Source organism: Pollachius pollachius (genome assembly GCF_949987615.1).
Source record: "Pollachius pollachius genome assembly, chromosome: 2".
NCBI classification, from domain to species: domain Eukaryota; kingdom Metazoa; phylum Chordata; class Actinopteri; order Gadiformes; family Gadidae; genus Pollachius; species Pollachius pollachius.
The window spans coordinates 28,902,732-28,929,517 of record NC_136935.1 but is presented as its reverse complement, the minus strand read 5'-3'; the positions used below and the strand labels follow the sequence as shown (position 1 = coordinate 28,929,517).

The following is a 26,786-nucleotide window of genomic DNA, read 5'->3' as shown; positions in this document are numbered from 1 at the left end:
CCTCATGATATCTGTATTTTCAGGGAAGACATCTAACAATGTGACATTGCCATTTACACCTACACCTACTGCAACAGACAAGGACACAGACAGCACATTTCAAGCCAACAATTACAGCATCTCAGAGGAGGACAAAGGTTAGTACATAAATGTTTTACCATGAAATCCATCCCCTAAATGAGCATACCATAAATCACTTTCTGAATTGTGTACTTCATGAATATACCTTGTGTGGACTAATTAATATACTGTCGTCTATAGGTATCTTTGAAAAGTATTTTCACTGGATCTCAGGATGAGTCCCAAATTGTGAACAAAATTGGGGAAAAGTTCCCAATTTCTATAAGAGACTTGAAGAGTGTATGTCCTCTGGATGTAATGGAGGAGACCTCGCGGGTGATGCCATGGTTGACAGATGATGTATGACAGTACTGTTTACATTGAAACATCTGATCAAAGATATATGTGTATAGTCAGTTATATCCTGCAAAAATGTATATCACAATAATTTCTAAACTACTCAGGCTGTCAATTTCCGGGTGGCACAGCTTGCACTGGACTGTAGTAAGGTAATATAAAGTAGTTCTATGTGTATGATGAAATAAATTGAATATATTTAATGTTAAATAGTGTATACTATAACATGTTTGCTAATGCTAAAAGACAGTTAGCCTTTTAATCTTTTTTCCCACTGCACAGTCTGTGAGTTTGGGGCACTTTGACTTCATTATCTGGAGCTGTGACTGGTTAAAATATGGCAATGTCCAGGACAAATCTCTAAGAAACTTGGAGGTGGGTTTTACCTTTTTTGTTAGTTACATTGTATTTACAATTTAATGTTTTACCATTGACATTTAATGCTGAAATCACACTTGTATCCACCACCCTAGATTGCTGACAGAATCTTTCTGCCAAGGATTGTGGGTCACAGGACCACCGAGACTGGTAACCACTTCATCCTTTGGGTAGGCACAAATAAGAACACATCAACCATCATGCAAAATGTTGTCAAAGAAATGTGGTTGACGAGGATAATGTGATAAGAATGTTTAAACAAGATGTGCTACTAACGAATTTTCATGTACAATCTATGTTTATGGTACTTTGTAGCAACCAAATCAGAATTACACCACTGCCTAGTCCATTAATTTTCCCCTGACAACAGCGGAAAAACGGTAGGTGCTGTCACAACAAATTTGTACCGGGTGCTGTCACACCAAATTTGTACGGGACTCTCTAAATCGACGCCACTTCGACCTGGGCGGGACTTTACGTCCTACGTCACTCGCTATGGGTGTGCATGTGTGCGCGTAGCCGTTTGTCTCAGGGATCTGTGCACGAACTCCCTTGTGTCGAACGCGATGGGCGGTGTGTGACATTCCTACAGTCTGTGATGATAGGCTATATTTCTACAAATGACTTACTATTACTAGCGATTAACATGACGAAACAACACGAACTAAGCTAACATTAGACTATAGCCACACCAGATAACGCAATACCAGCTAACCCTAACTATTTCTATTAACTTACTAACATTAGACTATAAAGCAAACACTTTTGGCGGGTAAAGGGGAAACTGACTTCAAAAAGTCAACATTGTCAATGGTGAAATTGTCCAGATCATTAGATTAACATTAATCTTTACTCTTTTTCTCGATCATCTTATAGATCCACCCTGGGTACCGTCGTATTTTAAAATAATAAATACAAGCAATGGATACATTTCTGGATTTGTCCAGACTCAAAAAGAATTAGAGAGTCTGCTGGAGGTCCACTCAAGGGCCATACTGACATCGTTTGTCAAATGGTAGGTGTAAGACCAGAGTGTGATGTATGAAGGAAAAGGCATTTGATGGATGGTTTGTGTTGTGTTTATGTTTTTTTTAATTCCATTAACATTGAGAAGAACAAATAAGCAAATATTCATTCTAATAAATAATAATGTAGCCTAATGAAGTTTGGGTAATTATAAAAGCCCCTTTCATATTATCCTACTATAGGTCTGAACACATAAAAGATGGCACCAAAGAGAGGCATCTATGGCAGGGAGAGGATTTCAATGAAGACACCCCTCTATGTGTAAAGAAAAGAATGGTCCTTGCTTGTCAGCATGGCAAAGCTCGACAGAAAAAAGAAAAGGTACATTGGTAAACAGTATAGTAAACAAACCCTCCTGTCTGGACCCTCAAATCAGAGAAACTTTGGTCTGTGGGTCCTGTAGACTTATAATTGAACACCCCTGATCTAAAGTAACACACACTCACACACCCCTGTTACTTTAGATCAGCGGTGTTCAATTATAAGTCTACAGGGTCCACCGACCACAGTTTCTCTGATTCGAGGGTCCAGACAGGCACAGGTCAACTGTTCAAATTACATAACATTTTGTGGATTTAATAATTTTTTGCTGCAATGTCTTCAGTTTTAATGGATGTCTAATAGGTGCAGGCCTATGCAAAATCTACACCTGACTTGTTTTGCACTTGTACAACTTGAAAACCGACATTGTATTGAAAATCTCATTATTTATCTTGTCTAGGAGAAACGTTCAGCAGAGCATGTATACACAAAAAAACGTTTTCATGTCCAAAATGGGAAGAAGTTGGACTGCCCAGCTAAACTTTTCATTCGGCATGTGCTGAGGTAAGCTTTTTTCAACCGCTCTGTCTCCTTTGCAGGAGAAATCCAGTGTGAATCGATCAATAGTGAAAGTGATCTGATTGATCAATATTGTCAATCAGACCATGGGGTAGATTAATTTTTGCTTGCTTGTTTGTTTTGCTTTTTAGATATGACTCATTCAGTGTGAGAGGGGATGCCACAAAATCCCGTAAAGAAGACGCTATGAGAAATCTTAAGATAGCACTTCAAAACTCAGAAAACCCACCAACCTCTACATTCATTTATCTAAAAATTCCTCTATTGGAAGTTCACAATCATACAATTGGAGCAGGATCCTGTTTTTCAAGACCGATCCACCCAAAAATAAAAAATCAAATTCAGGTGATGGTTGGACAAGGGATAACTATAATAGCTTTCGTGAAGAGAGCCTTGAAGCAGTATGTGCTAAATGACTTGTGTGGAGAGGATCTCCAGCGGCCGCACAACAACGATGAAGCATATTTTCCATCGAACACAACTATCCAGAATCACATTCACATGGCATTAGTGGCTGGTCGTTACTCTGCGCTGGATCAGGAGAATCTCGCAAAGAAAGTGGCAGAATGGAAGGTTGAAGATGAGGGCAATTGTTTCTTCTTTAGGAAATGCACAAATGGAGGAGATGAAGATCTAGAGCATCAGTTTCTTTTCATACATCAGCACCACAAACAAATACGGCTCCTGCAGCGATATGGGGAAATGGTTCTTTTGGATGCCACATACAAAACCTCAAAATATTCCATGCCACTGTTTTTTTTGGTTGTTCGAACCAATGTTGGCTACAAACCTGTAGCAGAGTTTGTATGTGAGAGTGAAAGTACAAAGTCCATTGCAGAAGCACTGGACATCTTGAAGACATGGAATCCTCAGTGGACTCCAAAGTACTTCATGACAGATTACAGTGAGCAAGAGATCCAGGCCCTCGCCCAAGTGTTCCCCACTGCAGTAACACACCTATGTGCATTCCACAGAGAGCAGGCCTGGCTCCGCTGGACTAAAGATGGTGAGATCTAGTAACGTGCAGAGATTTTATTGGAATCTTGTGTGTTTTTTGCAACGGAAACAGTGAATACTGCCTGTATGACCAAATTATTATGATTGTAGGAAAAAACAAGCTTGCCGACAGGGAGCAGAGAGACCTGTTGACACTTCTACGCAGTATTGCTTGGGCCAGGACAGAGGAGAGCTGTTTGTTAGCATTAGGGACATTGAGGGACAGTTACCTATATAAAGACAATCAACAAGTGATGACGTATGTTGAGCAGAGATGGCTTGCCATCAAAGAGGTTAGATATTGTCATTGATTAAATGTGTGTGGGGGGGGGTCTAGCTCAATTGCTGGAAGTGTGGTGTGTGTTTGTGTATGTGTTGTGTAATGTGTTAGGATGTGTATATGTTTTGAAGAGTGGATGTGTGTAGTGACAGTATAGTCTGTATGTGAATATTAGATATAATTGTTATGTATGTAATTATTTGATACAATTGTTGTCATCACTGTTTGTTTTTTTTGTTTGTTTTTTTCCAGAAATGGCACAGAGCCTATGCGACAGAGGCATTTAATGTGTCAGTCACCACCAACAATGGAGTTAAAACAATGAATAAAAACTTGAAGGCATTCTACCTGAAAATCTCAGGTACTGGGACTCTCTCTTCTCTACTGGGAACAGTTGTTCGAGAATTTATTCCTGACAAAATGAAAGGCTACGAGCGGCTGAATTACAATCAATCCACAAGCCACAAGAGCTACAATGAGGATGTACCAGAGCACCTCTAAAACCGACCAAGAGATGTGGTCCTCCACTGCTTGAGAAGCATCAGTTCTGCTTCCCATTTCACTGCTCAAGATGTTGTGGATAAAGGTGATGGTACATGCCTAGTCAGAAGGGAGATCTCCCATCTTTTACTCCAGTATTACTCATTGCGCGGCTCGCAAGACACATGCGGCTCGCCAAGCCTCTATTTGCGGCTCGCATGGCGGTAAAAATATACAGTGATATGATCATGCAGTGAATACAGATATTTAAAAAAACAATACAATTATTTTAAAAATAAATCAACAGCGGCATTAAAAGGTGGAAATATAGCCTTGTCTAGAAAATATTTTTAAACTTGCTCGGCTCTACGCTGACAGCGGGGTTGCCAGATTGGCGGTTTTCCTGCATAACAAGAGAGAATGTGCTCTTTGGATGGACTTATTCTTATTAACTTATTCTTCAATAGCTTCCATGTTATGTGACCCAGTGTCTCCACATTATTCCAGAAAATAGCACACAGTCACACAAGTCTTAATTTTCCTCTCAAAGTGCAGTGCTTCAGGGAGGACATATTATTAAGCAGGCATACTTATTTATGACTGGATTTATAACTTTTGATACTTTGCGGTAAAAATGGCTCTCCTGTTGACGTCGTCCTGTCAGTGCGGCTCTCCTGAAAAAAATAGTGAATACCACTGTTTTACTCCATCAACCTTAGAGGGCCGTTGTGTGAGTGTGGTGCATTTCAAGATTCTTACCTACCATGCAAGCACATTATTGCCATTTTTAATTTCACCAACTACTCATGGGATTTTCTCCCTTCAACGTACACAATGTCGCCATATCTTACCCTCGATACCTTCGAGGATGGAGGAGGAGAGAGGATGCTGGATGGAGGAGAGAGGATGCTGGATGGAGGAGAGAGGATGCTAGATGGAGGAGGAGGAGAGAGGATGCTGGATGGAGGAGGAGGAGAGAGGATGCTAGATGGAGGAGGAGGAGAGAGGATGCTAGATGGAGGAGGAGGAGAGAGGATGCTAGATGGAGGAGGAGGAGGAGAGAGGATGCTGGATGGAGGAGGAGGAGAGAGGATGCTAGATGGAGGAGGAGAGGATGCTAGATGGAGGAGGAGGAGAGAGGCTGCTAGATGGAGGAGGAGGGGAGAGGATGCTAGCTGGAGGAGGAGGAGAGAGGATGCTAGATGGAGGAGGGGAGAGGATGCTGGATGGAGGAGGAGAGAGGATCCTGGATGGAGGAGGGGAGAGGATGCTGGATGGAGGAGGAGAGAGGATCCTGGAAGGAGGAGGGGAGAGGATGCTGGATGGAGGAGGAGGGGAGAGGATGCTAGATGGAGGAGGAGGAGAGAGGATGCTAGATGGAGGAGGGGAGAGGATGCTGGATGGAGGAGGAGGAGAGAGGATGCTGGATGGAGGAGGAGGAGAGAGGATGCTAGATGGAGGAGAGAGGATGCTAGATGGAGGAGGAGAGAGGATGCTGGATGGAGGAGACAGGATGGTGCAAGGTGGATGCAGAGGAGAAATCATGGTAGACAGATTAAGGATCAAATCGGCCCAGGTTGCAATGAGAGAAAAACTGAAGAAGTTAACGGATGACTCGTATTTGTGTGATGATTTGGAGACTTTACAAAAAATGACAGTAGCTCTGGACAATATGACACAAACAATTGAACAACTGTGCAAGAGAGAATGGACTGATGCTTAATAAACCGGATGACATTGTTATGTTGAAAAAATATGATCTTAGGGCACTGCCAGTTCAAAAGCACAAGTCAAAACTGTCCAGAAAACGAAAATGGACCCAAGGTACAGTATGTTGTGTTTTTGCTTATAATAATTGCTTATAATATTTGTTAAAATGCAAACATGTCAAAACGGCAATGACTCTGTTCTCCACCATACCTGCCCCCTGCATGCTTAATACTTGCCTTCCACTCCAGGGTTCCTTCTGCTCATTATAATTTACTTTCCTCTTTTACATGTTTTATTTGTACAGCTCCCTTGTCGCCCCTAATCCAACATTGCGAGGAGGAGACACTGGGCCACAGCTCTTCTGCTGTCCTGCACCCAAAATCCTGAGGATGCCATGGAGCTCGGCAAAAAAATCCCTAGCTAACCCTAAATATTTATATTAAACTCTGAACCATTTTGCAAAAGGCAACTGTGTGTTGGTGTGTCTTATTGCTTCCTACGTCTGCGTCTGCATCTTTCCCACTCCTGGCTAATAGTTTCAGCTTTTGTACTGTATATCAGAAATGATCACCCTGTACCACACTGCTGACTTGTTGATGTTTTGTGAGCACTCACACATTTCTCTAGGTATCTTAAGTTTCCTACTGGAGTCATCAAAACTTTGGACTTTGTGTTATTGTAAGAAATATTGTGTTGCAAAAACACTTTGTGTCTTACCCTTACCGTTACCCTAACCTTAACCCCAGTAACATTTCTTCATCATAAACTAAAAGTTACGCAAAATGGCATGCAAACATCCAGTCCAATATGAAAGAAAAAAGCTAGCTTCATTAAGGAATCAAACCCCTTATTCCTGTGTTAATGAGTTCTCTGACCACTAACCCATCAGGTCTTAGTACATGTGATTCAAGAGTTAACCACTTGACAATCTTTAAACTTTGGTTGCCTAGAAATTGTAAAGACAGTGATGTGTGTACATTGTGCGAGTATCCGTCACTCGCGATGTGTGTGCAGTCCAAAATGAAAGAAAAAACCTTGCATCACTTGGGAATCGAACCCCCAATCAGCAGTCTTTAAACGTTGGTTGTTGGTAACTGTAAACAAAGAGATCGCATTTTGTTTAACTGCTAACTAACAAACGGATTTATGCGTTCACTGAACAAAGATTATGGAAATAAAAGACCACTTTTCCATCAGAAAAATCATCAGAACCGTTATTACCAACCCATAGACGCTAAAAGCCAAAACCTTTCTCACATGCACACCCATCGCGAGTGACGGCTACGCGCACACATGCACACCCATAGCGAGTGACGTAGGACGTAAAGTCCCGCCCAGGTCGAAGTGGCGTCGATTTAGAGAGTCCCAAATTTGTACCGGGTACGTAATCCATACGTAATCAATTCCAAACCTGCCTGGCAACAGATGATCGCGGACGATCGCGTCGCTTGACGTAGGAAGGTTCAAGAACATTCGCGGTTTACTACACTTTAAACACAGAGGTTACTAGCTAAATTCGATTAAACAATTAAATGCAATACAAATATAAAGTTGGGAACGCTAATAAATGTAATTTGTCCCACCAAATTTGTACCGGGTGCCAAATTTGTACCGGGTACGTAATCCATACGTAATCCATTCCAAACCTGCCTGGCAACAGATGATCGCGGACGATCGCGTTGATTGACGTAGGAAGGTTCAAGAACATTTGCGAAGTCGTTCATTGAGTTCAAGAACATTCGCGAAGTCGTTCATTGAGCGCGACAAGACAGATAGCCCTAACTTTACAAATTACATTTATTAGCGTTCCAAACTTTATATTTGTATTGCAAATATATTCCTATGAGCAATGCTCAAAGGCATTGCAAAGAGACTGACACAAAACACAAATTGAAATATGGTGTGGTATGTTTAAGTTTGATTTTATTTTTCATTATTAATAACACCATCATCTGGAACCGCCTTCTGTCATTTATCTTTCCTACAACAATATACAGAGTAATTGAGACATTCCGGGCATATTTACGAATGGTAATTAATCGTGAATAATCGTGATTTATCCACAGCTACCATGTGATTAATCTGATTAAAAATTTTAATCTTTTGACAGCCCTACTTAGAATACATCTTTAAGTCAAATATTCTGATCAGAAGTACATTTTAATTACTTATTGAGCGGGCTTTCTTGTAAAAACAAATGCAGTCAGATGTTGGGCTTGCAAGAGTTTAAATTCAAATAATAATAGATACATTATAACGCTTGATTCTTAATCGTACCCACACCTTTTAGCATATAGAATCATACAATTGTATTCTAACTAAATGTTGATTATCATACACTAAATATTTGAAAGGTAACTGCTATCGCTAACAGCTAGCTGTGTCATGCTAGAGTGATTATTTGTCATTCCTCATTCTACTAAAAACAGTTGTTGGCAGAGTTGTCTCGTTTCCTCTTGGCAAGAGACTTCATGTCCGATTGTACACTGGTCTGAATAGATCTCGTAGTCATTGCCACCCTGAACCATAAACCAAAAACAAACAGGTTACGCAGATTATCTAGCGACTCCTGCATCCACAGTACCATGTGAAAGACTCTTCTCAGTGGCAGGCCACATCGTGCAAAAGAAACAGTCAGCCTTACTTTCAGAAAATGTCAACCAGTTAGTTTGTCTCAACAACTGGCTAAAAGAAGAATAGCCAAGAGTGCCACATTTTATGTATGAAGGTGTGGTAGTTTGTTAATTTAAAAAAGGGAAAATGTTCAACCATTCTAAACTCCTTTAAAAAAAAAAAAAAGAGCAATGGCTAAGATGCCCATAACGTTTGGGAAGACGGTCATCTTTAAGTTTGATTTAAAGAAAAAGAAGTGATTATTTGTCATTCCTCATTCTACTAAAAACAATTGTTGGCAGAGTTGTCTTGTTTCCTCTGGGCAAGAGACTTCATGTCCGATTGTACGCCGGTCTGAATAGATCTCGTAGTCATTGCCACCCTGAACCATAAACCAAAAACAAACAGGTTATGCAGATTAAACATGAGCAGAACCAGTCGCTTGACAGGCCCATTTGAGACTCCTATTATTCACTGTTGATTGCAAATTGTATAGTAATACATTTTGCTTGTTGATTGTCCCAGTGTTTTGTTCTTGACCAATATTTAATGTCTTCATCCAAAACAAGAAAAATACAAGTACATATGTCTGGTGGGATAACACAGGTATTCTGATTCAGATTTTACATCCAGGTTGAGGTTACAATCATGTTTTGAACAAGAAAGATAAAACAGAATGTAGTGCTTTATGTCCCTCTCAGCCGTTATAGTTTTTCATAGTCCAGAAGGACATCGAAGCCTCCTTGGGACTGACCCGTTCAATGTTAATACAGGCAAGAAATTCTTCGCTCAGGAGGATAAATCAGATTATTGGCAGAGCTAATTTTACACCAATGCAGACATATTCATGAATGAAGACATTGATTTTGGCCAATACATTACTTAAAACGCTGTGTCCCTTCAAAGACTATTTATTGAAGTAATAACAGTGAAGGGGTTATTACTAGGGTGATTTGGCACTGTTTGTAAGGGAGAAATATGATGAATCAGTGGAGGAGAGAGGGAGCTGAAGTGTTGACTGACCAATCACCAGTTCCTTTAAAGAGCCCTAGTACTGTTCCAACTCAAGTTTGCATCAAGCAAAGACCACTGAAATGTCCTTGTGTTCTTGCCATGCCCTCAGTGCCATGGATGCATCGATAAGTAACTTGGGTGAACTTGCAAATAGGGATATCCCATGATCCATTTCAGGCTTAGGACGGTCAAGAAATGGTTGACGCAGCACATCAATAGGTGTTAATATTTCTGTAAAACGTTGTTAGTAAAGTTATCTGATAACGTATTAGGTGTTAAAGTGGCAGTTTAGGTAAACTTTAATGCATACAAGCAAGAATGTTCTCTAAACATTCATAATAATTATATTTAACTTTTTTGTTACAGCTCTGGGGCAAATTTTACAGAAATATGGAGAGCCATATTGAGAGTGCACCTTTTTGCAAATTTGATTATTATAAGGGCACTTTCAGACCAGCGCTCGGTAGAACCATACAGCGACGATCAATCTCTCTTCTATCTTGATCTCCAGCCTACTTGATTGGCCATCACAACATCACGTCAGGTTGCGTTTCTCCAAACGTTGATTCTATTTCAACTATTCGCCGTAGGCCACTGCATTTTTTTACCTCACGCAGCCCCCAACACCGCAGCTTTAACACACAACCCCCCTTAAAATGAATGGTTGAACTGGCGTTTCCCCTGCAACGCCTCATTGGTCTGAATGAGCACCAATACATGAATCAGAATTGTACATTCTGTAATGGAAAAAAATAGTTAGATTGTTTGAATCATGCTTACAGGTTTAGTCTTGTCTCCAAAAAAGTGAATAGTATTATAGCTGTCCTTCTCCACGATGTCCAGACAATATCTTTTATCCCAGCCTTCGGGAAACACATCAAAACTAATCTGACCACCTGGAGAGAGAGGGGGAGGTTATTTAGTTCAATAAAATCACACAGAAAGAAACCAAAAGTAGAGGGTAAGAGATTGAAATGTGTTCTTTGTAAATAACCCCATCTGCTGTGCATAATGCAGATCATTTATCCTTGCATATCGACCAATCTTCTGAACGTAAATTATGCTGTTATTTTGAAAGGCAGAAAAACCCCTGAATGCGGGTAAAACAGTGCTTAGTAATTGTTATTTTTCTGGCCAGCTGCACTTGTATGGCGGTATAAAGTAGCTTAACCCATGTCTAATATTTGAAACTTTCAAGAATAAGAGTTGTAGTACGCAACATTTTGACTATCTCCTAGCTTAAAATGTGGTCTGGCATTTTAAAAAAAATCATATGTTTTTACCAATCTCTCGAAAACATGATGTGAACATTGCCCTTTGCTCCAAACGCAGTCTTTTCGTGACGATTACCCTTTTCTTCCGAGGCTCTTCTAACTCATGTCCAAGGGGCATGCGGTGGCGCGGTGTGTGTGGACATGTAGAGCGCTGTCTGGCAGCAGTGGACTGCAGCGTCTAAGATAAAGTTTAGCTTCTTGGACACCTATAGTATAAAACCACTGTGTGTGTGGATGTTCGGATCTGTGGAGCTCGTTCGGGGAAGCCAGAGTTTGATGTTCCATCCGAACACAACAGTGTGTGTGGAAAGTAAAGCTCCGTCTAACCAGCGGTTTAATTAACGTCCGTGTCCGAGTGAGGGTTGTTACAATTACAATTAGGCTATCCAAAGCAATCAGGCTATCCAAAGCGAAACATTGACACACCGACGGCAGGGTCAACCATGCAAGGCGACAGCCAGCTCGTCAGGAGCAGTTGGGGTTAAGTGTCTTGCTCAGGGACACATCAACACTCAGCTAGGAGGAGCTGGGGATTGAACTAGCAGCCTTTCGGTTACAAGACAACTGGTCTACCTCCTGAGCTAAGCCAACCCCCCATGGTCCCGACGGCCCTAAGCACTCTACAAAGGAGTCTTTCAAGGTGGAGGATTTCTCTCCCCCACAATCACCTTTATCCGTCTCTGAAACATAGGATAGATTAGGTCCACAACCATACCTGTTTGAGCCATTGTCCGACGGGGCAGAGGCTACAGACAGAGGCTTAGAATTGAACGACAGATATTCGTAATGTATTTTAGATCAAGACTATTGTAAATATGCAATCAGTATGTTTCATGTATTCCTTTTGACAAATATTTGTATATCAAGGTTTGACAAGGCGAGATACACAATTACAATTATACGACTCAGCTGATTCCTGAGTCCCACCTACTACTAGACTATCAACATTTAAACCATGCTTTCTGCAGGATTAGCCATCTCCGTATTGAAAAATTGCTGACTGACCTGATCAGACTTCCAGGTCCGATCAGGTGACATTATTTTTGTGATTTCATTTTTTTTTAATCACATTATTTTAGTAATAGTGATAAAATGGCATAGATTACTATGTTGATGATCATATAAGACATTACCACGTTTGAGAGCAAAAAAATGGTTTTGGGATCACTGGCTCTTTAAGTACACTTGCATTATTGTGTTATTATATTCTCATTATATCAGTGACATAAAAGTGTCTTAAAATTACAATATTGTTTATCGCAATCATTTCTGGGACAATATATCGTCCAACAAAAGTAGTTGTGGTGACAGGCGAATGCAGCAGCAGCCATGTATCTGTACATTAGTGAGAACATGACTCACCAATAGAAAAGGCCAATCCTCTGCCTTTGAACTCTTCCCTCAGCGCAGACACAAACTTCTCCCTGATTTGCTCTTTCTGGGAAAAAAGGAGGTTACAAGATTTGAATCAAAAATGGCAACTAATATCAAAATGTATCAGATTGAGGCCGTCCCAGTTAGAAGGCAGGAGACCTTCATAATAAATAAACTAAATGAGAAAACAAGTGATACAGTTGCATCCTTACAGGTCGATTAGCTATACCATCCTTTGCTGTTCTTGAAAAATACCATATTATTGTTATTAATACAACAATTTTATAAATCATTGTGATAAGTAGTTATTAGAAATCCCATTTAGAAAGTCCCCAATCCTAGTGTCCTGAAGCCTTAAAGTAAGCAAGTGAGTGAGTGTTACCTTGTCTAACTCGTAAAACTCAATTCTCTCCTCTTGTGTGCAACTTCGTCCGATAGGCGAGATGTTCAGCATGCCATTTCTAAATTCAATAAACGTCCCCCTACAAAAACAAGAAAATGTACATCAACATCAGTACAAAATCGCCCCCCCCCAAAAAATGTGTCCTTTCAGAATGGTCCTTCCTCACAACATGGCCCATTTCATTTGATACATCAACTAACCAAACAGCATTTCAAGAGTTGGACATTTTTGCGTTCATCACTGGCATCTAAATGCTTATTTTTTTGAGGTAAAGTCACGACCCTGCAGCAAGAGCTTAGGAAAACATTGCATTAAGACGTTGTCGTGTTAAATGATTGTTTAGAGATCCTAGCTCTAGTTGGCCATCATGAAGTGCTTTCTATTTAGTTGTGACATATGTTTGGGTCTGACATACTCTCTACAAGATGATAGGATCACCTGAATTTCGTCCTTCAATAGCCCATTTAAATCAACAGCATATCAAATCATATGCAGTTTGATTATAATCTTCTGTCATCAGAAATATTTTATACATTTGACTTATTTGCTAAAATCATATAAAAAGGTGCCCTTATCACAAGGCAGGCCTGCTAAGACCACTAAGCAACACTACTCCACGCATAGCCTCAAATTCTCTTCTCTCCTTCTTATCACTTTATTATTCGTGTTGTGTTTCAACGTTCTTTTCTAATTAAAGCGACGAGCCTCTGTCTTATGCTCTCACTCATTATGAAAATATTAAAATCAAATTCACAACTTAAACATTTCTATCAATTAGCCACAATTTACTCACACAATTATTAATCATAGAGAATTCATAAAGTATGAAAATAATATATAGCATCATAGAGCATCTTCAACCCCCACCGGGCAAAACCATGTGAGGCTTACTTTGAACCTGATGTGTTACCAGTTTGTTACTACTATGTTATTGAAAACTGATGCAAGAATATAAGTATATAAAGCCTACATAGTGTTTAAATTGTATGTATTTCAAATCTCATGACTAAACGTGGCTACAGCTCTATGTGGGATGTTAAGTATGTTCAGTTTAGATATTGCCAACCTTAACCACTAACCTTACCATACTGTAGTTACATGCTGTGCCATGGTGTTATAACATATAAAGTGTTATTACATATAAAGTACATGCTGTTACATGGTACATTGCTTACTAACCTTTGTAATTACACTGTAACAGGACACTAATGCAGTGTAGCGGTTACGTGCAGTGATTTATGCCTGCACTTGTATTCTATACTGTGTGTCCCTTTTAATATCGCAACAGAATCCAGGAGAGGCAGGATATTTCCGGATGCCACCCACATGACAGGCCCAAGTGAGGGAGACTAACTTACGCAGATACAAATGTTTGCATTTCCTGTAGAAGGCAGATGAGCACTTGCTATTGCCACAGAGATCTAACTCTGCTATTGTGTTGGAAAGGCTATCTTTGTTTATGCAAATGATGCTGTCCCTTAATGTTTTGGGGCCTTTACATGTGCAGAGAACACGCAGGTTTCTCTGTTAGAGACATTAGGTTAGCGGTGTGTGCCAACCCTGTATTTTTGTTAAAGTAGAGGGTAGGAAGGTTTGGTTTTCATTAATTCCTAGTTACCTCTACTTTTAGGTGTTATATTAAAGGAGAAATATTATGGTGTTTTCCCAACAAGTAAACATAGTATTTGAGTTCCAGAAAACATGTTTTTGAAGCTGTTTGCTGGAAATAGCGCTTCCCTTCAGAATGCGCTGTTCCTGGTGTCTGTAGCTTTAATGTAAATGGGCTGCTGCCCATTGACCAATGAGCAGTCAGAACCACAGCATGGAGGAGAAGGAATTGTTGCCGTTTGCGGACTCCTGGGCCTTGTTTCCCGATAACGATGGATCCACGCTTGTACGATCATTGTAGGATTGTAACTGTCTACTGACACGGTGCTGAAATGGGCTCCATAGGAGCCCATTTAGGGTTAAAATATCTCCCCATCAAGGCCAACAGCAGAGTAACCTACAAAAAGAATAGACTGCAATAATATGAATGCTAAAGATATTAAAACACAATTGATTAGGCCTAAACCGACATATGCTATATCAGTCCTAATCCTGAACGTACTGTTTGTACATTTTTTCACTGCATTTTCCCCCCTGGAATAATTCCATATTGCAAAAAGCAAAAATAGCTTGTGTGACAACTACATTTATCTTTATGTACTGATTTCTGAAACATGCTTTTCGCAGCAAAGAGAGCTGACTGCATCTGATTCCGCATAAGGTTTCATTGATTGGCGCGCACTCTCTAGTCTCGAAAGTCTCTGGGGGTCGGCTGAGTGTTGATGTGTCCCTGAGCAAGACACTTGCTCCTGATGAGCTGGCCATCGCCTTGCATTGTTGACTCTGCCGTCGGTATGTTAATGTGTGTATTAACCGTTGTAAGTCGCTTTGGATAAAAGCGTCTGCTAAATGCCCTAATTGTAATTGTAGAATCTTTGGTGTAAACATTAAAAATGCAACATTCCATTAATTCATTATCATTCAAACGCAGAGGCTGGGCATTGACACACGGCTATTGCTGACCCGATTAGGAGAGCTTGGTCTAGATCCTGCCCATAGTCAGGGTTCGAGTTAGGATTCCATCTCTGTGGGGGTCTCTTAAAGTTGTTGACGGGGGGGGGGAGAAGACCGTGCCGGCCTCAACGTCAACATCTTTGGCTAACTATTTCTCTGCTGATCAACACTACGAATTGTAACAAATAAATTGTAAAAAGACACCTTGTGAAGTTATTTTTTCGTTTGGCAAGTAGCCGCTCATTATCGAAAATAAGCCCTTTCAGGTCGAAGCAAGACACCTCCGTTTCGCGTCGGTGTCCGGTTCGCCCTGTCTGGGCTTATTTTCCCGATAATGACCGGCTTCCTATTATCACTTACTTAACGCCAATATTACTCTGCATGTGGAAGGGAAAATAGCTTTATTGGTAATTACAATATTATGCTGCTGTATTTTCAGAGACCCCCACAGATATTTGAGTTTGCTGCTTTCATCGGAGCCAGACCTCTCTCTATGGGAGCTCAGCTCCCACTGGCTCCCACCTAACTCGAACCCCGCCCATATTGTTGGGCAGGATGATGTAGGTAGGCCTTTTTACACTGCTAAACCAGGCGATTTCACCGTCTTATCTCAAGTTTCCTGTGTAAAACCGAGGGGGTCAAAATCCACCGTTCGTCACGGCGCGGGCTTTCTTGGTTCACTGGAGAATGCGGGGCTGCGCACGGAGTCTAGACCTCTTTAAAATAATTTGCATAATCCCGAATGTTTTTATTTTTTTTATATGTTTTTTTATATGTTTTTATAAAAGACACCTGCATGCAAGAATGAGTGTAGGCTAAAAACGCGATTAACTATTTACAACTGCAAAAACGCCAACATATTCTTTATTTTGCTGACCACTTGTATTTTATCCCAAGGAAAGTTCCTCTGCGTCTCTCTCGTAGATCGCATCACATCAGATTCAGAATCAAACGCAATAAACCGCAAATGTGGGCAGGGTCCGGGAAATTAAATGGGGGTGCTATCTCAAGCAGGCAATTTACCTCGGGCAGTGTAAACGCGCGGACCGTGCCGCGAAAAAGGCGTGCATACGACGGCCTATTTGGCAGTGTAAAAACGCCTTATGATGGTGCTGGTAAGCAGGAAAGCTTGCGGCATTCAGGCACGCATCGCGGCACAGTTTCCCACAGCAGTCTACATTCACTGCAGAAACCATGCTCAACTTGGCGATTGTGCACTGTCAGGGATGTTTGTAACTGTCTAGACAGGGTCCAATAAATAATGAACTTCATCACATGATTACCGAAGCGCCTACAGTGCTTTATTGAAAACAATGCAACAAAAAACGCCTGCAGAAATCCCGCTGGTCTCAGCATGATTCGCGTACAGTATGTCTTCTGTCATTGATCAATATGAGGACATTTTAACCACGATGGTTGAATTAAAATCAGAGGGGAGACAGACAGCAGGAGCAGCTCGAAAGCGACCTCCAAAACAAGAGCAATGGAATCAATTGATTTTATTATATGCCTTGTGAGAGGGTTGCCTTGTGACGTGGCGTTTGATCGGTACATTTCGGCTGCGCGTGCTTTTTTGGAATTTTAAATTGCTGCAATAAATTATGTTGTGGTTGACTTCTAACATGTCTGTCTTTATTGTTTAAATGTAACAGTAGGCTAATATATCGGCGGTGACCACTGTTTTGGAGGTATTGCAAAATTGAGCCGGCTGGACATTCCTTGGTATTGGATGTGTTTTAATAAAACGCATCCAATATATGGAATGTCCGCTGGTGACGCCACTGAGGCTATAGTAGACTAACGATGCTCTTAGCACCCTATGAGTACCCCTGGAGTCCTCGTTAGCTACGAGCGTTTTCGCAACGATCTTTACCAACGATGCTTTCGGGAAACGGCCAAAAGCTATGTGCGCCTCGGATGATATTACGAATCATAAAGACTGCGTCTGCAACTCTTGTACTTCCACAACAAAAAAATAGAACACATTTGTGAATGAATGTTTTAAACTCTGAATACTGGACATGGTGAGCTTAAAAACATTTAAGCGACCACAAGTGAGATGGCCTAAAACGGAATGCAAATGAATTATTCTAGGAAATAGGCTTTCAGGATCAATTCAGATGTTCAACTGTTCTGTACTGCTTAGAAATGACTTTTTATGAAGCTTGTTTATATGCTATTTCCCATGATGATAAATTAACATTTCATTGCTGTGAGTTGTGAAGATTCTACAAATAAATATTAAATCCGTTGAATCAGAATACTATAAAATCTTTAGTGATGGATTGTAACTGCCCGTACGGAAGTACCGAACAATAACTACAACTTGGAGGTAGTTGTATTTCACTTGAGTATTTAATTAAACCGAGTTATCTCCAGATGTTTGTGATAAACTGGAGGATGATGGTAGAAAATCCTCCTAAATAAATTATTGAAGAACCCCCCTGGATCGGCTGGGAAAGTCATAGTCACGCTGATTACAGGTGTTTTTAAAATGCGTACAGCTCTCACAGGACAGCCACGCAACAGACATATGGTAATCTTACATAATTTGATGTAGTGCTGTAGATTATACTGGCAAACCATCGCAGGGAAATATAACAAAGCTGTAGCTGAAAGACTCATCCACAAACCACAAAAATCAGAATTGAAAAACACTGGCAGGGACCATTTTAGCGCATAATGACTATTGCTTCCTGCTTGTGGCAGTAATGCAATTATGTTGAATTATTTTGAGGACTTATAGGCTTCTTGTAGTGAAGTATTTTTAACAGTGTGCAGCTGATCACTTTCACTGGCTAAGCAAAATGAATCCCGAACAACATCTGAATTGATCCTGAAAGCCTATGTCCTAGAATAATTAATTTGTTTCCGTTTTAGGCCATCTCACTAATAGTCACATAAATGTTTTTAAGCTCACCATGTCCAGTATTCAGAATTCAAAACATTTATTCACAAATAGTCTATGTTCTATTTTTTTGGCAAGCGGAGCCAGCCAGTCCTGTGCGAGTGTGCAAATTAGCCATGTGCGCCAAACAGAAGAAAGACGCAATGTATAGAACTGATTGTTGTGCATAGGTAGGCCTACTGCAGGGTTAGTTGTGGTTGGTTGTGGTCTTAGTGAAACAGCCTAGTCTTGGAGTTGGAGTAGTTGGAGTGATTGTGTGATTGTGCGAGAGAGAGCGCACCTGCCGTGGTGATGTTTGGCTTGTTGTGGGCTTTGTGTATGTGTTCAATGATGTATCTGTCTGATCGTATTAGCTGTAGATGGATGGTTAATTAATGTCACAAGATCGGTCATACTGCAGGTTCTCATTTGCAAGTGCACTGATTGTGTGCCCGTCTTCAATATGCTATATACCTGGCATTTATTCAGTTCATTGTTCTTCTGAGTGCGCAGAATGGTGCCAATTATTGTCGTGTTTTCATTGTAATGCACAACTTTGCCTCTCCCTGTTATAAAATAACGTGCATCCCAACAATCCCAATGCAGGCTCCTATGTTAGTGTTGCTTTAAGAGTGTGTGTGTGTGTGTGTGTTGTCATTTAGGCTATAGATATAGACTGATTGTCTTGGCTTGCATCCATGAAATACTGTAATGTTATGGCTTAGGCTACTGCATATTGAGAACCTTTAGATCGATGTTAAGCAACAATCTGGGGATGAGGACATCCCTGAATATTGACGGGTATTTCGCACACTGCCATCTCAATATATAGCCTAACGTATAAAAATATAACACTGTACTAGACACAAATGTATTTTCCACTAGCTAGTGGTGGTCAATACATTGTTGTGTATTATACTGTAGAGAAACTAGTAAAGTCACACAGCTTTATGTTACGGCGTAACATGGCAGGCACTGCAGCTCTCGACAATGCATTAGGGTACTTTAGTCTGGCATTTCTCTTCACTGATTGGTTAGAAAGCTTTCAAACTTAGTGGTCAAGAAAAAATTAGGGAGGGGCTCATACCTAATAGCCGCGGCTATTAGGTATGCAAAAGCGGCTTATTGTCCGCGGCTCGTCCACGGCTAAATGCGTCTAAGCCACGGCTTGAGCATTTAAACCGGCCGGATTCCGTACGGATTCTGGCCGGCGTCCGGCCGGTTTAGCCCTTTTACTGCGCCATTCTAGGGCCGGATTGTGGCCTTCTTGGCTTTCCATAGCTCGGCGGCAGTCCGGCAGCTCAGCTCCGGGAGTACAATCCCTTTCTCCTCATGTCTCCTCCTCCGGACTGCCACCGAAGCTTCGGCAGCAGTCCAGCATCTCCGGCATGGGGGAGCTCGGCAGCCCGGCAGAGAAAGGGATTGTACTCGATTGTACTTGAGCTGCCGCCGAGTTCCCCCCGCCGGAGCTGCTCGTACGGTGGTCCACAAAATCTTAGCTATGCTCTGATTGGAGGGGAGTGGGGAAGTGGGAGGTAATATTCAAATGTGCCCCCTTTCTACGTAGGAGGGGGCGCTGAAACTGACTCGCTCGTTTGGTAACTATAGGCGGGGTACTTTCAGAAATGCATATCGCACTCAAAAAAAAATCATATACAGACTTTTTTCAAAGTTTGTATGCGTGTGGGAGCACCAGAGACCCAAATCCCAGGAAAAGTGTTTTTTTCATAATATGTCACCTTAAAGTTATTTTATTTGGCACCATCTTCAGTTCTTTCCCTCCACCACACCCCCCTGCCCTTTGTCTATAAATAGTCACTGTGCACCAAATGAAACTACCATGACTCACCACAACATTGTACTTGGTTCTGTTAACGTTACTTCTGCCTCTAGACAGCCTTAAGGGTCGTAACAGTAGCCCAATTATACCAAACCAAGGGGTTTTAAACCCCAAATTCATATTATGATCTAATGTTGATGAAAATGGTATATACCTCTTCTTAGGTAGTTTAATTGTTGCCAGGTAATTGAGACAGAAGTTGATGAACTCTTGTAGTAGCTCTTCTCCCATGTGGGCCTGGATAGACTGTAGTGATGAAGTGAAGTTGTCAATGGATTTTATAGAACATTATGTGGCATTAGTGGTACATTTAATTCAAAAACAAAATCACTGTCTACAAGGTATTTTTATTTCTTACCTGAACTGAGAGTAATTGTCCATCTTTATAGGCCACCAGACCATTCTCAGCAAACAGATAGTCTACTCTCTGGATCACTACACATGCAACAAAAAAGGTCAAAATATTAGCATGTTTTGCTTGCATCCAATTAAACCTACAGAATATAAGTAAGGAGAGAGAGCGACAGACCGGACAGACAGGACAAACAGGACAGACAGGACAGACAGGACAGACCGGACAGACCGGACAGACCGGACAGACCGGACAGAGAGAGACAGAGAGCATGCACAGGCATTGTGAAATACATTTTGAATGTTTTCTTTTAAATATATTAATAAACTTTTTGTGTTAAAATAGTCCAATGTTTTTACATTTACATTCAAATTATTTTATAAAAGAACCTTAATGACTGCAGTTGTACCGCTACTTTTTAATCATGTGATGCTATGCTGGGAACTGGAAATGGTGCGTGGTGTGGGGTGGTAGACGCTGTATTTTAAGCAGCTTTTCATAAACTGACACAGCAAAACAGCGCCCTCTGGTGGCATAGTAAAGTTAGGGTGCCGTGACAATAGGCTAGGCAAATTCAAGTAAATCTGCTGAATAATCTCTACTCATTTAGATTTCTTATAATACTGCTGATTCCTTTGAAGTTTGCTAACTTTGTCTTAACATAGGCCAAAAAACGTTGTATATTACTCGAACAAAATATTGAATAAAAACAAAACTGATTACCTTTTTAAATTAACCACAAATATTCACAGCTTTCACATAGACGCCCATGTTCAGAAGCAAAGTAAAAAATAAAATGGGAAAATATTGAGTACCGTTGGTTGTGACAGTACCGTTGGATGAAAGGTGTTAAACCTTTTTAACAGAATATGCTAACATGTTTATGTTTTTGGGTGATCCCAATTATTATTATTTTTCCCTTTAATAGACAGCTATTTCAATGTATATCTTCCCACAAACAGACATTAAAGCTAGGGTGGGTAATATTTTTACTGTAATATTTGGCAAAACTGTCATAATAGCCAGTCAGCTATATGTAGGTGAAGTGCTCTGACAATATCTGCCCATTACTTTACTCTCCCCTGCCTCTGTGTGCCGCCCCCAAAAATTGCCACCGCTCATGTACACTTTGACCAATCAGAGCGAGGCTCTGATTCTCCGTTCTTATTGGCTGTGGGACTGTCCGTTCACCTTGGCAACGACGTTGGTGCGTCCCTGCGTGAGCGTTCACGAGCCTAGCAGTCTGACAGTTTTGCACTACTACGGCGACAACAAATGAATAGCAATGTCTTCATCAACGGCCCCTAAATTTCCCATTCCCTGGATACCAACAACTAACACCGCTAAGACAGCGAAAAAAAGAGGAAAGACACTTGTTGAAAGGACTGCTACTAAAAGGGAGGCGGAGAGAGCTCGAAATAAAACCAGAGTAAACATTGACGTGGCTTATGAGCGATGGAGAGAGTTACGTGACCTGAGAAACGTAAAATCGGACGCTGAGATGGCTACATTTCTTATAGACAGGTAAGGAATAGTGATATCTCTCACTGGTATATTGTGAAGAATATGTAAAGTGTCGGCTGGTATGGTTTTTGACTAGGCAGAGCCACGATAACTGTTACATTACGGTTCTTTAACGTAACCGCTTACAATACGGTTCCGTAGGATGTCTTGCATCGGCCCATGGTTCTTTTCTGGTCCGTTTTATGTGTTAGTTATGGTCACACTAACCTGTCGGAATAACACAGAGATTGTGCTCATACGTAGCCTAGGCCTCACGCAACTGTGGATAATGTCAGAGTCACGTTTGTGTAAAAGCTACTTTGAAAAAACTGCCAAGATAAGCACAGCGAGGGAAGTGTAACATATGATATTCCATGTATTGTTATAACTTTGTTGCAATGGTGTTACGTCTTCCTATCAATGTAACTGAATTCACATGAACGCGCATAACTGACGTTCGGAGGGAGGAGCTACAGCAGGTAGAGTGTGGCAGGGAGGGACCAGAGAGAACACAACGGAATCTCAACGGCTGTTTTCTCCCAAATTACCCACCCTATCTTTAAATTGAAGAGAATCAGGTAGCCTTCTTGCCTAGCCAATGTGGGTCATGGTCTTACAAAGCTAATTTTACAAAAAAAGCATATCGCATCACAACTTTACAATAATAATTCAAACTCACGGTGAGACTCGCATAGTGCAGAGTTATTTTCCACCAATAGCGAACAACGATTTAACTCAGGGGCTTTATAGTACATCTCACCGTCTTCTCCAAGTTGTTCTTTGATCTTGTTGAGGTCGGAGCCGCCCACTACTCCGACTCGAATCCTCGCTCTCAACCTCTGGAGGAACTGCTTCATGTCTGAGGTAACATGCTGAGAACACAACAGCAGGGACATTAAAGCCCAGGAAATAACAGGACAACATGAAACATCTTGCCATATATTTCTCAAATGATCAATCAAAATTGTTCTAACAAAGAAAATACATGTAGTTGTTACAATAAACAATGAGTTAAATATATTTACTACACACTATTACTTGTATTATTATAACATATGTTAAAAAATAGAACAATCTGTTTCTGTTTTAGTTCATCCAAATGTTAATTATATAATTTGATCCTCTTATTATTCTGACTGATAGCTGCTACTATAACTGATGGCGACTAAATCCAAGATGCACACTTTGCTGCAAGGGCTGGAGTTGTTTAACAGGCCATACCAGGATTCCCGGGATGGGCTTTATATGGGCCTCTGTAAAGTACATTTGTGATGCGGCTGAAGATATGTTCCAATTTATCCCTATTTGTATAACTAAGAATGTATACAGGGCAATGCTAATTATGAGAAGCGTTATGATTGTTAAAATAAAAATATCTTAGTTTGTGGCCAAAATATTTATTTAATGTAACATGCTAATAGTTGTTAAAATGTAAAATAAAGTCAATCAAATGTTGACTATAGAAGTCTAATAGTGGCATATGGGGATAATGATAATGATAAGTATTTAAAAAATAGTAATTTGCTATATGCAACTAGCCATTCATTTTTGATGACAGTTAGATAAATTGAGGTGTGAGGAAAATAATAGTTATTGACTCTGTCATGCATTTATTTTTACATTTCGGGGACCTTTTCCACTTGAGCCATCTTTAAAATATAATTCAATTTCATTGGCTTTAGGGAGTGAATCTGTAACGCACACTAACTGTGGGCTCAGGCCCTTCGACAGTCTCCTAATTCATGGAAGTCTATGGTGCATACATCTCTTCATATGTGCCGTGTTCCAATATCCATACTATTCGTACATACTAGCCTTAGTGTGAGTACGTATGGCGTTCCAATTCGGATCGGGCGAAAATACTGTACTGAAAGGACCCGGATGGTGTACTCAAAACTGCCAAGTGGCTCCGGCTACAGATAGACCTACTTGGAGTGGTGTACACTTTTCGTACTCAACGGCAGCCATCTTAGCTACGTGGCGGAAGAGGGCGGAGCCAGGCTGATCCAAAGTCGGCGCATTTTGCCACATAGCCTGCATTGACAGTCATTTTGTAGTTTTAATAGCTTTTATAGCTTTTTATAGCTGCCAGGCGTACAGAGTTCACCATACAAAGCGGGATGTTTATTGCGGGGGAGGAGCCGCGGTGGCAGTCGTGATCGTAATTTCCGGTTAGTGCACCACGGAGTATTCCATTTGGAACACTGACATCTGAATATTAGCGTACTTAGTGAGTACGGATAGTGTACTACGTTTAAGTGTACTCATGGAAGTATGGATATTGGAACACGGCAATGGTGTCGTGGTTTCATTGTAAGTTTGCAGACAGCTTCTCTTCAACAAAAGGACTCATCCTACTACTGAATGCTCCATGGATATATCAGTGGATCCTAAGAGGAAGAGTTCTACATATTCTCTGACCAGGTCATCTGACAATTACATCGTAAACGCTGTTCCACTTGTCAGCTCCACTGTCTCAATGTCCCATTATGCATTTATCCAAAATGACTTGTGATACATGTATTAGGCATCTAGCGCAAGGATGTATGAAGGTAGCCTGGACGTTGGGGTCGAGGTCATTAGACACAAGTCAGACATTAGAATAGTTAGTTGTTTAATTAAAGCTATGAACTATGTTTGACCCATTTGTAGTTTTTGAGTTTGCAAGTAAAAAACAGTCACAATGAATGAATTGCCCTGTTTTCTCTTCGGGCTTCCTACCTGTCTGGCGGCAGTTAGGGTCCCGTCCACATCGAAGAGGCAGAGTACCTTCGGGTCCAAAGGAGCCTCAGCCATCGTGGGTCTGGTTCCTGGTCTATCAACACATTCAGAACTAATCACAAATGATTCGGTCTGAGTCGCTGTAACTCGAACAGTCAGGAAATAGAAACAGATGTGAAGCGTCAACAATCTGTGATTGGTCGATGGTCACGGAAGTCAAGCGTGTGTGGGTGTGAGAGAGGTGGGACGCATGCGCGGGTCTCTGGACATGAGCCGTTTCTCAATACCAAGTACGCGAACTGCGGACTCGTGGACTTGGAAGTTTGCACTTGAGTTCACACATCAGGCCATGAACCCAAGCACCCAGGAAAAGTGCATACGTCCGCAATCTACCAGTGCTCAGCGGCCCAGCCTGATTTTGCAGCTGTTTCAGCGGGCTGTGGACGGGCCCCTCGATTCAAGGGTCCCAGAAGTAGATATCTCCGTTCACTCCAATACAAGTGGGGAACAGGAATGTGTCTCCGCAAAAAATGTCTGGATATCAATCAAAGGCTCATAATTATCTTTGTACTAAAAAGTTTTCTCTTTTCAAAACGCCACCTCAAGCGTTTTATTAGCCGTTTTATGTTATTATTTTTTGCTGGCGAAGGAGGGGTGGGCAGCTGAAAGGAGTCGTAGTGAAACAAATGTCGTTTCGGCCCGGCATACGAGAGGGCCTAGTGCACGGCTCCGTTACCTTCTATGCTGTGTTCGAAATCGTTCTCTATTCGCTCACTCACTATTCCCTATATAGTGTTCATGATATAGTGCACTATATAGGAAACGAACAAACGAGAATTCGGACACTACGCTGAGCATTTCTAAACGTCATTTGCGTCAGTAAATGCGCCGGGTATGTGTGTGACGCAGACAGATGCGCCCACATCATGTAAACAAACCGGGCACTCACGAGGAAAGCTGGAGGTTGCATTGATGTTGAATGTTACATTTCCTTGATCAAGTTTTTTTTAAAATTATTTTTAAATGTTATATTTTCCATGTTAAATCCCAAATAAATTGTTGACATTTCTAAACGAAAGCCTGAGTCTCCATCATTAAATGTATTCGTTCTCGCGGTTATTCAGTTTCTTCTCCGGAAAAACAGGACCGCATTGTGGTATACGGGAGTAACATGTAGGGAACAACGTATGTACACTCAAATTTGGGGTATTTTAAGTCCACAAACACACAACAAAAGGAAGCATGTCTCTGGAATGGAATGCTCTTAGTCTTGGTGTTCTGGACTGACTGGGGTTGACTGCAGCTTTCAAAAAGAGATTCCTCCTTCTCGTTCTTGGAATGCAAAACACGACCGACGTTTCCACTATGTAAATATTGATACGCCTCGGTGCTCTTGAAAATTTTCATGGCCGACCCATCGACGCCCCCCGACAAGCACTTAATAATTAAAAAATATCCCCATATGACACCTGAGGCCACCGCCGCATGTCATCCATCCACCCACTCGGTGGAGTTCATTAACCTCGGGTGGCGAAGTACAAACCCTCCATCCGAACTTTTGACATGTCTTTTTGTCTCTACCCACGTTAGCCTCTCCATCTTAATTCGCCGGGTATTTCATTGTCGCTATCTATCTGTAGCTCGCCGACCGGAAGTTTCAACACAAAGCGGAAGACAATAACATTTAAAAAGGGGCGTGGCGGAATAGTACGACTGTATTTAATGCACGCATTGAATAACTGAATTGCGATACCAACCAGAAGTAAAAAGTGAACCAGGCCACCGGGCATTCTGATTATATGAGGCAACACAGTACGGTGGCTCCAGTGGCTCATAATGAACAAACTGCATTATCATTTAACCAAATGTTCTACATCCTTTCCTTTCAGTCTTTAGCACAGTCAAACAAATTAGCACTGGTAAACATATGTGTGCAACTTAAATCAAACAAATAAGGTTAACTGAATACCTCTTATTTTACTTCACATTGAGGCCTCTTCATAGCCTACTAATCACCTTGAGTGTTTAAGTACATCAAATATAACAATATGACTATATATTTTTTTTTTTATAAAAAAAAATATGCATTTCTTCTATTATTTAACATGTATTTGGG

The 26,786-nt window shown here is 41.1% G+C and overlaps 1 protein-coding gene across 1 annotated transcript; it reads right to left on the bottom strand.

Moving 5' to 3' along the window:
• Positions 1–8,535: 8,535 nt before the first annotated feature.
• On the bottom strand, positions 8,536–25,648 carry pmm2 (phosphomannomutase 2). The gene is made up of 8 exons (XM_079730809.1): positions 24,671–25,648; positions 22,710–22,821; positions 20,453–20,529; positions 20,249–20,340; positions 12,785–12,884; positions 12,391–12,466; positions 10,535–10,650; positions 8,536–9,122 (listed from the first exon to the last, which is right to left on the bottom strand). Exons 1-8 carry the CDS (start codon positions 24,743–24,745, stop codon positions 9,015–9,017), a joined length of 756 nt encoding a protein of 251 aa, XP_079586935.1. The 5' UTR covers positions 24,746–25,648; the 3' UTR covers positions 8,536–9,014.
• Positions 25,649–26,786: the final 1,138 nt, after the last annotated feature.

Bases quoted from the DNA above. Each gene is read 5' to 3' on its own strand.
- pmm2 (XM_079730809.1), bottom strand. From the start codon at position 24,745: ATGGCTGAGGCTCCTTTGGACCCGAAGGTACTCTGCCTCTTCGATGTG. The intron at 20,341-20,452 runs GTAAGAAATAAA...TCATCACTACAG, and splicing joins GACAATTACTCTCAGTTCAG to TCTATCCAGGCCCACATGGG. The intron at 12,467-12,784 runs GTAACACTCACT...CTTTTTTCCCAG, and splicing joins AGTTTTACGAGTTAGACAAG to AAAGAGCAAATCAGGGAGAA.